Source organism: Nematostella vectensis, chromosome 13, assembly GCF_932526225.1.
Source record: "Nematostella vectensis chromosome 13, jaNemVect1.1, whole genome shotgun sequence".
Taxonomy (NCBI): Eukaryota; Metazoa; Cnidaria; class Anthozoa; order Actiniaria; family Edwardsiidae; genus Nematostella; species Nematostella vectensis.
In genome coordinates, this window is record NC_064046.1 from 10,753,939 (window position 1) to 10,768,011 (window position 14,073).

Below are 14,073 nucleotides of genomic sequence, written 5' to 3' on the forward strand. Positions count from 1 at the left end.
GCCTTATCTAAACAGAGCTCTCACAAACGAACTTGAAGAAACACACATGTAAAAACACTTGCAAGACAAAACACTTACAATACTTGAATAACACATATATCACATATGAGAATGAAAAAATCTTGTAAAGACTTTGTAAGAGCGATTAAGTAAAACCTGGTACCTCCCCCAGCTAAGTGGGTCATAGTCGTTCTGTTACATGTGGTTAGAGAACCAAAAATAATAGCGGTTACATCTGGTGAGAGAACCGAAAAGTATAGCTGTTACACGTCATTCTCGCTAGACTTTGTCGAGTGCAGAGCTCCATAAAAAGAAGCAAAAGAGATATGATCAAGTTCGAAATAATGTCTTAAACATCAATAGTGCAAAGACGATTAATTAATTCGACAAAGTCTAAATCTTCAATCTTTTCTGGTGCCTGAACAGATAATAGAGAAATTCTGGAGCAAAAAAGTTTTCAGGTTTCGTTATTTTCACACGCGCGCGAAAAAACAGCGCGCGATGTTTTTGAATTTTACTTTCAATTATAATTTTTGTCGTTGTTGCCGTAGAAAACTACTCCCAAGAAGCTCGCCGTTATTGCCTTGTGTATACAGAACATTATTTTCAACGTTGAAATGATCAAAGTTAATCTACGGCTCTGTTTTTTCGAGATTGACGGAGCTCTGCACTTGACCTGATCTAGTGTGAATAACGACTTGGAGCAGGCGCGCGCCTTTATACCGCAGGTCCTCACGATGTGGAATCCCTGTGTAAGCGCCTGCGTTTGTGTCAGCGGATCAGTTGAGCCACCATTTTTCATTCTGTGTAAAATTCAATATGGCGTCTAGCTAGACGTTTTCGCCACCGTGTCCCTAATGACACTGGACAGCGTGTGCAGGGTAAACTGCATTCCCAATTACCACATAGGATTACCGCTGACTAAGCATAGACGCTAACACAGGATACCTCACGGTTAATGATAGTGCAGATTATAAAAGTACCATTGCTCGTACTTTGTCATTTTCTCCGCACATTAGTTGCATCAATTATATACCGTAAATGATATAATAAACGCCCCCTATCCATTAAATGCCCCTCCCCTCGGACCATCAAAATTCCGGTCGTTTATTAAATAATTTACTGTAATCGGAGGCTAATAATCCATCGAGAAGACGTATCTTAAAATTAAAAAAAAATCATTATCGGAAAATCATTGCGTCATATGGTGGTACCCAGACACGTATGTGTGCATCAGCACGTAGCCAGGATCTTTTGAGGGGAGGGCGGGGGATGAGCAGTCTTAGGTATCATATGGAAGGAGGATCGATTCTTCAATAAAAAATGACCCTCTTTTTGGCGGCCAAGGGGGAGGGGAAGGGGGTGTGGGAGTGTACGCGTACCCACGCGCCTGTGTATATCATTTTCGGCGCCACCAAAATGCATTCATTTTAGTATGCATATTGAAAAAAAATAAGAACAGATTGTTGTTAATTAAATTACCACGAGCAAGAATAAAAACAATAAAACTGTAAAATACAAAGAAAGGATCAATATCTTATTTTTTGCCCTGGTACAGATAGGATGGAGAGATGAAAGTCACAGACATCATTATACGGAGAGGATTTTGAGGTTCTTAAGGCCTAGCTAAACTTGTAGCGCTCCCAAAATCTTGTAGCAGCGATAAAGAAATATTTCTCGGATAGTTAAAAATTATATTAGTGTCGCGCGTTACAAAATTTGTCGCGCACTACATGTTTTTGGAAGTGGCCAAACAGGAAACAGTTAATAAGAGACGCGCTCGACATGTCGCCTAGTTTATCCAGGCCTTTAAAAAGAATACACTGTGTTTTTTCGGCCAAAGAGGGGGGCACTGGTTCTCTGCACTTAAGGCGTTCACACCAGAATGCACTACATCGGAAAAGTGATGGATGTTATTGTTATTGTTATTGTTATTGTTATTGTTATTGTTATTGTTATTGTTATTGTTATTGTTATTGTTATTGTTATTGTTATTGTTTTTGTTATTGTTATTGTTATTGTTATTGTTATTGTTATTGTTATTGTTATTGTTATTGTTATTGTTATTGTTATTGTTATTGTTATTGTTATTGTTATTGTTATTGTTATTGTTATTGTTATTGTTATTGTTATTGTTATTGTTATTGTTATTGTTATTGTTATTGTTATTGTTATTGTTATTGTTATTGTTATTGTTATTGTTATTGTTATTGTTATTGTTATTGTTATTGTTATTGTTATTGTTATTGTTATTGTTATTGTTATTGTTATTGTTATTGTTATTGTTATTGTTATTGTTATTGTTATCTAACGTTTCACTCACAAGGAAAATAAACCCTGGGGGACAGTAAGGAATGAACATGGTCAAAGATCGAAAAAAATCTAACTTAGGGTGGACTCTAGCGATGATGTAATCGAAATACCTTTCGGTATACATCTCTAAGCATTATTTCGAATTTACGATCATTTCGGGGAAAATAGAAAAATATTTACACAAGATGCTTGACAATGGATCGCATTGATGGCACATGAGGGACGGTATCACAGCTTTCGATAGTTCTGTTTCTTAAAGTTCTTAAAACCTTTCACTTATATCAATCTAGCCAAAACAAAGCATAGACAAACTTTCAAACTCTGAAAAGGGAATTGAATTTGATTGAAATTTGAATTTTCTACAGATCTTTGAAACTTTTCCTGGCCGCGCGAAAGGAGATTAAATCGAGGGAATAATTCCAAGTTTTGGCGAGAAAATCTGAAACAACGTATTTTCCTTAAATCCGTTAAAATTCAGAGACGGCAATACCACAAAATATTGGCGAATTGTTTTCTATTGCAATGCTACCCACAATGAAGCGAAGAATAATTTAAAGTCGAGAATAGTATGCGAAAAAAGAAAATATCGTTTTGTTGTAGGTTTCAAAAACAGCGCGCGCTCGTGAGAATGTCGCCATTCTTGATTGCGAATACAGCGCGCGCGCACAATGCAAAAACAATTCAAAGACTAAAAAATATCTGCTTAATTTTGCACATTTGTTTCCTGAAGTTAAATAGTCATTTGACTACCAGGTTGAGATATAAAGATGACGGTAAAAGTTGTAACCACACAGCGTTCTTCAGCAATAACTAAGAAGAAATGAAGACGGGAACCGGTTTAGTGCGCGCATATGTTTACTCATGTAATTTGGTTGACATCTCGATCTAAGCAATTTGTGGGGAAAAAACGTCAAATGAAATAAGACTTTTTTTGCCTTTAAATAGATGGTTATTCATTATTTGCATATAAAATGCGTTTTGGAACAAAAATTACCTTTCATGCTGCTTTTCCTATTCGGTAAACGGAACCATGTAGAGTCTAGGCTACTCTTTGGATTAATAAATATTTCACTATTGATACTTTAATATGATTATGCACATCTTTTGTTGTTTGAAAAATCAATTTGTAGGCATTGCATTCATAAATTAGACGCTTAGAGTCGCCGTCAGTCATGGCGGACACAAGTTGGAAAGGTTTCTTGTGCAATACTAGCTTACACGGTGCTCGCTACCTTACAGAGAATAACTCCCTCCGAAGAGCTTTCTGGTTGTTTGTGGTTTTAGCGGGGTTTGCTGGCTTTATTTACCAGTCTTTTCTTTCGATTACTTCGTTTTACAGTTGGCCCGTATCAACTGTGATGATGACGGAATGGCACAAAGAGATGAACTTTCCAGCAGTTACAATATGCAACTTCAACCCTATCAGCAAGTCAAGATATGCTCAAAATTATGGGAATCTTTTCAATTTATCAACTCAAGATTCGAATAATATAATAAATGGAATCATCTTCCTAATGTCAGCCCCTCGGGATAGTTCTCAGAAATCCCAATTTTCACAATTTCCGATAGATAACTACACACAAAGAGGGCCTATGCTGGGTAAGTCCTTGCGTTCGTACGCACATTCCATTGATGGGATGCTCTCGCTAAAATGGCTAGAACCTTGCAAATACAGCGGCAAAGAGTGTGGCAAGAATAGCTTCTCTACATTTGAACACCTTCGATATGGATCTTGCCATACGTTCAATTCGGATGGCCAGTTCGGGCTAAAAGTAGACAGTATTGGGCCAATCAGTGGATTGCAATTGCGTTTAAATGTCGAGGAGAAAGACCATGTCAGTAATTTATATGGACTTTAAGCGGGCTTCAAAGTTCTTGTTCACGACCCTCGAGAGCACCCGATGATAGAGGAGACCATATTTGCTTTACAGCCGGGAACGCATACATTCTGCTCAGTCAGGATGAAGAAGGTGAGAAAACTCATGAGAACAAAAGACAGCAAGGTGTACAGCACCTATCAGAACTAGATAGCCAAAAAATAGGGTCATCGATAGCAACTTGACTCCGCCTCTGCCTTTTATAGAAGAATAGCGAGAGACAATTACAACGAAATAAATGAAATACCATGTATAAGATAACCAATGGTACCCTAAAAACGTCCTTGTACGCTTGTACGCTTATAAATAAGGAATTAACTGTTTGTGCACAAAAACGCAATTTCCTTATTAGTATGGTGTCCTTATTTCAAGAAAAACACAATGTCCTTTTTTACGAAGCGTTATTATTATATTATAAGGGGTCTTGGATGCGTGATGTAATGAATACTTTATGGAATCACACAAGAATCAAATCATTTGCATTTCTTTATTACATAGTACGTCAACCTGAGGGCACCATATCGCACCGAATGCGGAGAGAACATTACTGACTTCAACCGATACTTCAATGTGAACTATACCATGGCAATCTGTAGCAAGCAGTGTCTCCATGACTACGGGATAAAAAAATGCGGCTGCCAGCCAATCTTTGAAATCACAAGTGAGTTTATGGATTCCGGTAGCCTTACTCACTGTCTCTTACTCGGTGTCCTGAAGCCGAAGCTAGCGCGCTAGTTGAAATGGCGGACATTCGAGACTAAGTCTTTTAAGACTTTAAAAAATGCCCTTGTCAGTAACACCTTGTTATTGTTTTGATTTAATAATTAAAGTCACATATGTACTAAAATCTCGAAATAAAAGTCTAAAAATAGAGTTTGGTACTTAATTTACCAGGTTCAACCGAAAATATCGCATTGGCTTCCCCAAATCAGCCGATGGAAATGGATGCTTTTTCGCACTTGGTACTTTGCTAGGATGACAAAATGGCGGATGACAGAGACTGTTTAAAGCGGCAATCGCCGTACGACGGAAACCTTAACCAACAAGAGACTAAAGAATCTACAGCGTGTTGCCCCAATCACGGACGGTACCCAATTCCGACAGTTTGCATCGAAAGACTCTTTAAAATATACGAAAGCGAAAAAACATCTTATGTGACCTTAATTGATAGTAACTACATCTCATAATCACGTTTGCTGTAGTAATTACGTCGTTGGCGTTATTACCAGCGAGAAAATTCAAGTTTATTTGAAGCTGACTCAAACTTTTGTGCGCGTAGTTTGAAAGTTAACGATGCAGTGAATTTAACGCTTTACATAAACCAGTTTTTCTGGTAAATTGGAGTTAAAAAAAATACCAACTTTTTTGGTGGGAATGAAGCACTGTAAAATACTTTTACAATAGAATAGAAGTTCTTTAATCTCGCTACTAATTTAGAAGAATGAAAGCGTTTTGAAAATTTACCAATTGTGCCTAAACACGGACTCAAATAGACTGCTTATTGGAAATATGTTTAAAAAGATAATGGGAATTAGTTTTTGCATTTAAAAAACATTCTGGAGAGATTTAGGTACATAAAAAAACGTGTCAATTTATGCAATCATATGATAAAGACAACGGTCGCAAAAAATTGCAACATTATTAGCAGCTGGTAAAAATGTTACAAATATTTAGTTTGTCAAACTTTCTAAACACAGGCTATGTAGACAGCCAAAAGTATAAATTACAGCCTTTTAAGCACGTCCGGGATATAAGTTTGTTTCTTTCTCGACGCTTTTATCACCAGGTTACAATAATTATTTTGAATGTGACTTTTTAGAGTCATTTTTTTGGGGGAACCCATTCAGAAGTAAGTAAAGTACAAACGCCGCTACGTTTGACAGGTATTGATACAAAGCCGTCTATCTACGGCGAAAGGTCAAAACAAGATTTACTCTTCGTAGATCCACATAATTAAAGATGGCTTTGTCAAATAAGATAAATTCTTATCATAATTTTATAAGCATTGGAAATATATGGGAGAAGTTATGAAAACCGTCCCTGAAGTTTGTGTCCGGAATTGGGGCCAGTTGACCGGGATTATGGCAAATCAATGACACATACTTTCCGAGCACGGCGCCCTAAACTTGAAAAAATAATATGTATAATATTATACATATTTTATTAGGTTATGGTCCAATCTTAGTTCTTGCAAAATATCGAAAGTGTTCTTTTAATAGCCAAAACGTTGTGGTGCTAAATGCAAAAACCGTCCGTAAATGGGGCAACACACTGTATTAGAATCCGCGCTAATAAAAAAGCCACCCGCTCTTAATTGTCAGTAACACCCTCAATGAAACTTCCAATAGACACACTGCTTTTACAATTTGGAAATATTTTGGATCGTATAAATTTTTTATATGAATTTTTAAACTTAATAACAACATTTTGAATTTTATACCAGTCAAATTAAAAATACGTTGTACAAAAACACTGATTAAGTCTTTCTTTTCAGAGGATGTGCCACTCTGCTCTTTAAACGACACATTTGAGTGCATCTACCCAACATATAATGGTAAGTCGAAGACTGAAAATTCCTGAATAATTATGTTCTAAAGACCTTTGTACTTTCAAGATAATGAGTAGCAAATATTGAGCCACATTCCCTAATCCCAATTTTGAAAATTGTTTTATTACCGCTCTGGATTTCGAAAGAAACGCACCAAATGTTATATTCCCATTTTATTCTCAATCTGTTCGCGTTGAAATATACTTTTTTTAACGAGGTTTAATCATCATTGCGTTGTATTGCATTCTAAAGAAGGCAAAAAATTACCTTATGTGGGTTTCCCATGAAAGCGCTGTACGTGCTAGCTGTACTTTATCCTACCACACTCTATTCTTCCGTAATTTCCTCTAGCTATTTGTTATTTCTAAGCAGGGGCGGATCTAGCTGTCATATATCAGTCACTCTTGTTTTAAAAACTGTCGTTTTCATAGCTCGCTCAGTCATTTCCCTAATTCCACAGGAATTCGTGTTTACTACGATTTTGCTGGCAGCCATCTTAGAAATGGAGCCTAGTCCCTAACGATTTAGAATATCACAGGTCTCCCGCGCGCTCGCCCCAGGCTCTTTTAGACTATTGATAAAAACGACAGCCATTGATTGATATGAAGCGTGTGGCGTTTGGCTCACCGTGACAGAGGGGGGAGGGGGTATTTGTTTTGTTACATATTTGTTTCTGGCAGTCAAAAAGGGGGTTTAGACCCTCTAACCCCCTCCCCCTAGATCCGCTGCTGTTAAGAATTTTGAAATATATTTCGATTTTCTTTTTGCTTTCACGGCACATTTTGCTATTAGAATTTAACAATGCCCATTCTTATTAGGGCCCTATCCACGGGAGGCGGCAGAATGCTTCAAAAAGTCATGCCCTGTACCGTGTTACTACACCAAGTACGAGACCAAGCTTTCTTACGCGTCGGCTATAAGTAACGCCATCGCAAGAGACATTCCAACATACCTACTACCAAATGGAAGCGAGTTTGACGACATAGAAAAGATGACAGAGGGGGAACGAAAAACGTTTTTAAGGTAGAGAAAGTCTTTAGAGAAGATAACGACATACCCACACTACAAAGTCGCGCAAGACGAAAGTGGTGATGGAAAGCAAGGTTTTAGGTAGGGGCAGGGGCTCATAAGTAGGGGCAATCAACTTCCCCACATTCTGGTACTATATAGGTGTCACGGCGTTTCCTAGGATCAGGCTATTTTTAGACGCGCAGATGAGCCAATCAGATTCGACCTTTGTGTTGACGTTTTGGCTGAGCTCAACTGCAAGCGCAGTCTCAGACAAAAAGCTATGTTTTTTTTTAACTTCTGCCAAGGCAGCCAAAATGACCAGAGGGATGGGGTAGGGGAGGGGGGACGCGCAGCGTAGAAAAAGTATGATCCACCTTTTAGCGATAAATAATGTGGTAGGCGTTAAAGGTCCAAACGGATGAAAAAATGGTGGCTATTTACGACAATGTAGATTCACGTTAAACATGTACAGGAATAGAAATATGCGCACATTTTTCTCTGTTTGTCTATGCCCGAGCACGTTGTTTTCGTTCGCGCGATCGTCTTTCGTAATATTTTTTGTTGTCTCAACCCTTTTTCACAATATTTTCAAAAAAAATGATCAAATGAGGTGTTCTGCTCAATTAAGGATTAATGACGCTTGTGTATTTTTCCAAAAAAGCAATATTTCGCCATGAATTTCAACCAGTAACTGGAATGTCACTAAAAGTAAAAATGGTACTCACCGGGGTGTATAAACTGTATTTCGGAGCTTTGAGGTAAAAAAAAAAAAAAATGCACGGTGACCCCTATTTTTTAAAGTTGAATTTCTAAAACATCCCATCAAATTAAAAACTGTGAGTTTTTAAAAATAAATTATGACATGACTACAATTTTACACGTTTTGTATCGAATTCTCGTTGTTAAAATGAGCACAAACATCATAAATGAACCCTATTTATGCATTTGTTTTATGGGAATTCTTTATATTTATGTGATTAGATGACAAGATTATCACACCTGGAATGTTTTAAGTAAAAATAAGACAACTCTTGTGAAATTTTCAAGTGAACATATTTTATTTTAGATTTTGCTGACACAGCTATTTTTAACACCTTTGATGACGCATATTTCATAAATGCACGGTGATCCCTATTTTTTTCTTACAATTTAGGTGGCCTCAGGGTAGTTCTACAAGACCCATATGATTTTGGGAAAATAAAAACACCTCCCAATTAGGCTGCACCAACCTTAAATAATGTCAATTTAAGGGACAAATAATCAGATTTTAATAAATTCTTTCTTTTTTTCACAGGGAAAATGTTGCCTCACTTGACGTCTACTTCGAGGAGCTCAGTTATGACTTGATTGAGCAGAAACCCTCGTTTGACAGATGGTCGCTTATAGGTGGGTTTTACTCTTAATATTTTGTAAAACAAATCAGCCTAGAGAATTGCTTAGGGAAGGACCATTAGAAAACGTCTTCGAGACGTGCATGAATTTCTTTTTTAATCTTTGTATGCATTTTTTTCTGTCTGTTAGGGCTGCATGTATTTGTCATGTATAGAACTGTTATAATTACGTGACGTGACAGAATTTCAAGTTTTTGACTTGGCGCGTTGCCCAATCATCTCTCTTTTTCTCTCTCCAGTATCATCTCTCTTTCTTTCTCCGGTATCATCTCTCTTTCTCTCTCCAGTAACATCTCTCTTTCTCTCTCCAGTATCATCTCTCTTTCTCTCTCCAGTATCATCTCTCTTTCTCTCTCCAGTATCATCTCTCTTTCTCTCTCCAGTATCATCTCTCTTTCTCTCTCCAGTATCATCTCTCTTTCTCTCTCCAGTATCATTTCTCTTTCTCTCTCCAGTATCATCTCTCTTTCTCTCTCCAGTATCATCTCTCTTTCTCTCTCCAGTATCATCTCTCTTTCTCTCTCCAGTATCATCTCTATTTCTCTCTCAAGTATCATCTCTCTTTCTCTCTCCAGTATCATCTCTCTTTCTCTCTCCAGTATTATCTCTCTTTCTCTCTCCAGTATCATCTCTCTTTCTCTCTCCAGTATCATCTCTCTTTCTTCCTCCAGTATCATCTCTCTTTCTCTCTTCATAGTATCATCTCTCTTTCTCTCTCCAGTATCATCTCTCTCTCTCCATTATTATCTCTCTTGCTCTTTCCAGTATCATCTCTCTTTCTCTCATCAGTATCATCTCTCTTTCTCTCTCCAGCATCATTTCTCTTTCTCTCTCCAGTATCATCTCTCTTTCTCTCTCCAGTATCGTCTCTCTTTTTAATGCCCTCCCCTCTGACTTCAAGGATCTTGAAACGGCATTTTTTTCTTCAACCAACTGTGTAATGTTTCCCACCTTGAAGAAATAGTTTGTTCACAACTGCCGCTTTTATCTCAACTTTTTTACTCTTCTTTCCTTTTCTCTTTTTTCAACAATTTGTCAGTGTAAATTTGTGAATATTTTTTGTGTTTTTGTCATCGTTGCATTGTCATAGCACTCCCTCAGGCCCCTTTTCTCCCTCTCGGCCCCAGTCCCCTATCATTCCCCCTCTCTCCCTGAGCCGCTACGCAGGATAGGAACAAATTATGTAACATGCTGCTTGACATATTATTACCTATTTTGTAGCGATGATCGGAGGCTACCTCGGTCTGTTCCTGGGTATGAGTTTGCTAACAGTCCTGGAGTTCTTTGATTTTCTTGTGATGAAGCTTCTCAACAGGATTTCTTCCAATAAGAAGGGTGTCAACACCGTTACAGTAGAACCGCAAGAATCACAGAATGCGTTTGCTTTTAAACAAGGACCTACGGTATAAAAGGCGCGCGCGTCTGTCACGCAGGAATAAGTCACCCATGTAGTGAAGACATATTTAGCACCTAGGAATTATAAAATGATCAGCTGTCTGCATATTGAAGTCCACGGAACAACTGAAAGCATTTTGTTTAGTTAACCTATCGCGTTTGACAGGGAAATATAAAACGCTCGCATGGAAATTGCTTAGCCAAGCAGTTCATATTTTTAGCAGATTGACCTTTTGCTCGGGAAACTTATAGGCGCACCGCGTCCCTTTTTAAGTGGTACTGGAGAACAGAGTTTTGAGCATTTGTTTTAGTCCTGTATCCGTTAAATACATAAGGAAAGTTAAGTCTGTGTTCACACAAGGTTTACCCTAAGTAAGCTTTAGACCTAGTCGTCGGTGAAATGTGTTTTTAGTACATTTTAAGAGTTTGAGTGCAAAAATGATTATAATGCTGTCAATCATATTAATCACGTGTGTAGCTTGCCATGCGCACTAGCACAGCTAGCAAGACAGGGCTGAAAAACGCAAGACTAGTTCCAGTACCGCGCGTGTAAACCAGCCTTTTTGTTTTGAAATGGCGGCGTTTTACCGGCGAACTGTCACATTTTGGCGAATGCTAAGAAAACTAGATCAAATCTAAGGCTAAAATTTTCTTTATGACTCCCTCATTATCAAACAAATCTGTCATCTTTTGTAGAGTATGGTTTTAATGCTGTACAGTAAGTCAAAACAGCGGCCGAAGTCAGCCTTTCGTACCTTTACTCGAACGATTCAACACTGAGATTTTCGCCAGAACACGCGCCTGCGCATACGTTATTCAGCACTGACAGCTAGCAGTTATTGTGTGACAACCGTAGTCAGTAGCAACATGTAAACATTACGTAAGTCACTGTAGCCCAAGGATAACAAACCGACACGCCCATGGGGGGTAGTTTCTCGAACGCCAATTGGCTGAAGCCTTATCTAAACAGACTCGAACGCCAATTGGCTGAAGCCTTATCTAAACAGAGCTCTCAAAAACGAACTTGAAGAAACACACATGTAAAAACACTTGCAAGACAAAACACTTACAATACTTGAATAACACATATATCACATATGAGAATGAAAAAATCTTGTAAAGACTTTGTAACAGCGATTAAGTAAAAACTGGTACATCCCCCAGCTAAGTAGGTCATAGTCGTTCTGTTACATGTGGTTAGAGAACCAAAAATAATAGCGGTTACATCTGGTGAGAGAACCGAAAAGTATAGCTGTTACACGTCATTCTCGCTAGACTTTGTCGAGTGCAGAGCTCCATAAAAAGAAGCAAAAGAGATATGATCAAGTTCGAAATAATGTCTTAAACATCAATAGTGCAAAGACGATTAATTAATTCGACAAAGTCTAAATCTTCAATCTTTTCTGGTGCCTGAACAGATAATAGAGAAATTCTGGAGCAAAAAAGTGTTCAGGTTTCGTTATTTTCACACGCGCGCGAAAGAACAGCGCGCGATGTTTTTGAATTTTACTTTCAATTATAATTTTTGTCGTTGTTGCCTTAGAAAACTACTCCCTAGAAGCTCGCCGTTATTGCCATGTGTATACAGAACATTATTTTCAACGTTGAAATGATCAAAGTTAATCTACGGCTCTGCTTTTTCAAGATTGACGGAGCTTTGCACTTGACCTGATCTAGTGTGAATAACGACTTGGAGCAGGCGCGCGCCTTTATACCGCAGGTCCTCACGATGTGGAATCCCTGTGTAAGCGCCTGCGTTTGTGTCAGCGGATCAGTTGAGCCACCATTTTTCATTCTGTGTAAAATTCAATATGGCGTCTAGCTAGACGTTTTCGCCACCGTGTTTCTAATGACGCTGGACAGCGTGTGCAGGGTAAACTGCATTCCCAATTACCACATAGGATTACCGCTGACTAAGCATAGACGCTAACACAGGATACCTCACGGTTAATGATAGTGCAGATTATAAAAGTACCATTGCTCGTACTTTGTCATTTTCTCCGCACATTAGTTGCATCAATTATATACCGTAAATGATATAATAAACGCCCCCTATCCATTAAATGCCCCTCCCCCTCGGACCATCAAAATTCCGGTCGTTTATTAAATAATTTACGGTAATCGGAGGCTAATAATCCATCGAGAAGACGTATCTTAAAATTAAAAAAAAATCATTATCGGAAAATCATTGCGTCATATGGTGGTACCCAGACACGTATGTGTGCATCAGCACGTAGCCAGGATCTTTTGAGGGGAGGGCGGGGGATGAGCAGTCTTAGGTATCATATGGAAGGAGGATCGATTCTTCAATAAAAAATGACCCTCTTTTTGGCGGCCAAGGGGGAGGGGGAGGGGGTGTACGCGCACCCACGCGCCTGTGTATATCATTTTCGGCGCCACCAAAATGCATTCATTTTAGTATGCATATTGAAAAAAATAAGAACAGATTGTTGTTGATTAAATTACCACGAGCAAGAATAAAAACAATAAAACTGTAAAATACAAAGAAAGGATCAATATCTTATTTTTGCCCTGGTACAGATAGGATGGAGAGATGAAAGTCACAGACATCATTATACGGAGAGGATTTTGAGGTTCTTAAGGCCTAGCTAAACTTGTAGCGCGCCTAAAGTCTTGTAGCAGCGACAAAGAAATATTTCTCGGATAGTTAAAAATTATATTAGTGTCGCGCGTTACAAAATTTGTCGCGCACTACAAGTTTTTGGAAGTGGCCAAACAGGAAACAGTTAATAAGAGACGCGCTCGACATGTCGCCTAGTTTATCCACGCCTTTAAAAAGAATACACTGTGTTTTTGCGGCCAAAGAGGGGGCACCGGTTCTCCACACTTAAGGCGTTCACGCCAGAATGCACTACATCGAAAAAGTGATGGTTGTTATTGTTATCGTTATCGTTATCGCTATTGTTATTGTTATTGTTATTGTTTTTGTTATTGTTTTTGTTTTTGTTATTGTTATTGTTATTGTTATTGTTATTGTTATTGTTATTGTTATTGTTATTGTTATTGTTATTGTTATTGTTATTGTTATTGTTATTGTTATTGTTATTGTTATTGTTATTGTTATTGTTATTGTTATTGTTATTGTTATTGTTATTGTTATCCACGTTTCACTCACAAGGAAAATAAACCCTGGGGGACGGAAAGGAATGAACATGGTCAAAGATAAAAAAAACACACTTAGGGTGGACTCTAGCGATGATGTAATCGCAATACCGTTCGGTATACATCTCCAAGCATTATTTCGAATTTACGATCATTTCGGGGAAAATAGAAAAATATTTACACAAGATGCTTGACAATGGATCGCATTGATGGCACATGAGGGAGGGTATCACAGCTTTCGGTAGTTCTGTTTCTTAAAGTTCTTAAAACCTTATATCAATCTAGCCAAAACAAAGCATAGACAAACTTTCAAACTCTGAAAAGGGAATTGAATTTGATTGAAATTTGAATTTTCTACAGATCTTTGAAAATTTTCCTGGCCGCGCGAAAGGAGATTGAATCGAGGGAATAATTC

At 38.0% G+C, this 14,073-nt stretch overlaps 1 protein-coding gene across 1 annotated transcript; it reads left to right on the forward strand.

The window, feature by feature from the left end:
- The first annotated feature begins 3,827 nt into the window (after window positions 1–3,827).
- Window positions 3,828–11,121, forward strand: LOC5500141 (acid-sensing ion channel 3). The gene is made up of 7 exons (XM_048720467.1): window positions 3,828–3,912; window positions 4,174–4,316; window positions 4,689–4,851; window positions 6,685–6,744; window positions 7,557–7,761; window positions 9,038–9,135; window positions 10,362–11,121. Exons 1-7 carry the CDS (start codon window positions 3,828–3,830, stop codon window positions 10,547–10,549), a joined length of 942 nt encoding a protein of 313 aa, XP_048576424.1. The 3' UTR covers window positions 10,550–11,121.
- The last annotated feature ends 2,952 nt before the right edge of the window (window positions 11,122–14,073 follow it).

Excerpts from the sequence above, each read along its gene's own strand:
- LOC5500141 (XM_048720467.1), top strand. The coding sequence starts at position 3,828 with ATGTCAGCCCCTCGGGATAGTTCTCAGAAATCCCAATTTTCACAATTT. Across the intron at positions 4,852-6,684 it reads GCCAATCTTTGAAATCACAA|AGGATGTGCCACTCTGCTCT; the intron begins GTGAGTTTATGG and ends CTTTCTTTTCAG. Across the intron at positions 9,136-10,361 it reads TGACAGATGGTCGCTTATAG|CGATGATCGGAGGCTACCTC; the intron begins GTGGGTTTTACT and ends CCTATTTTGTAG.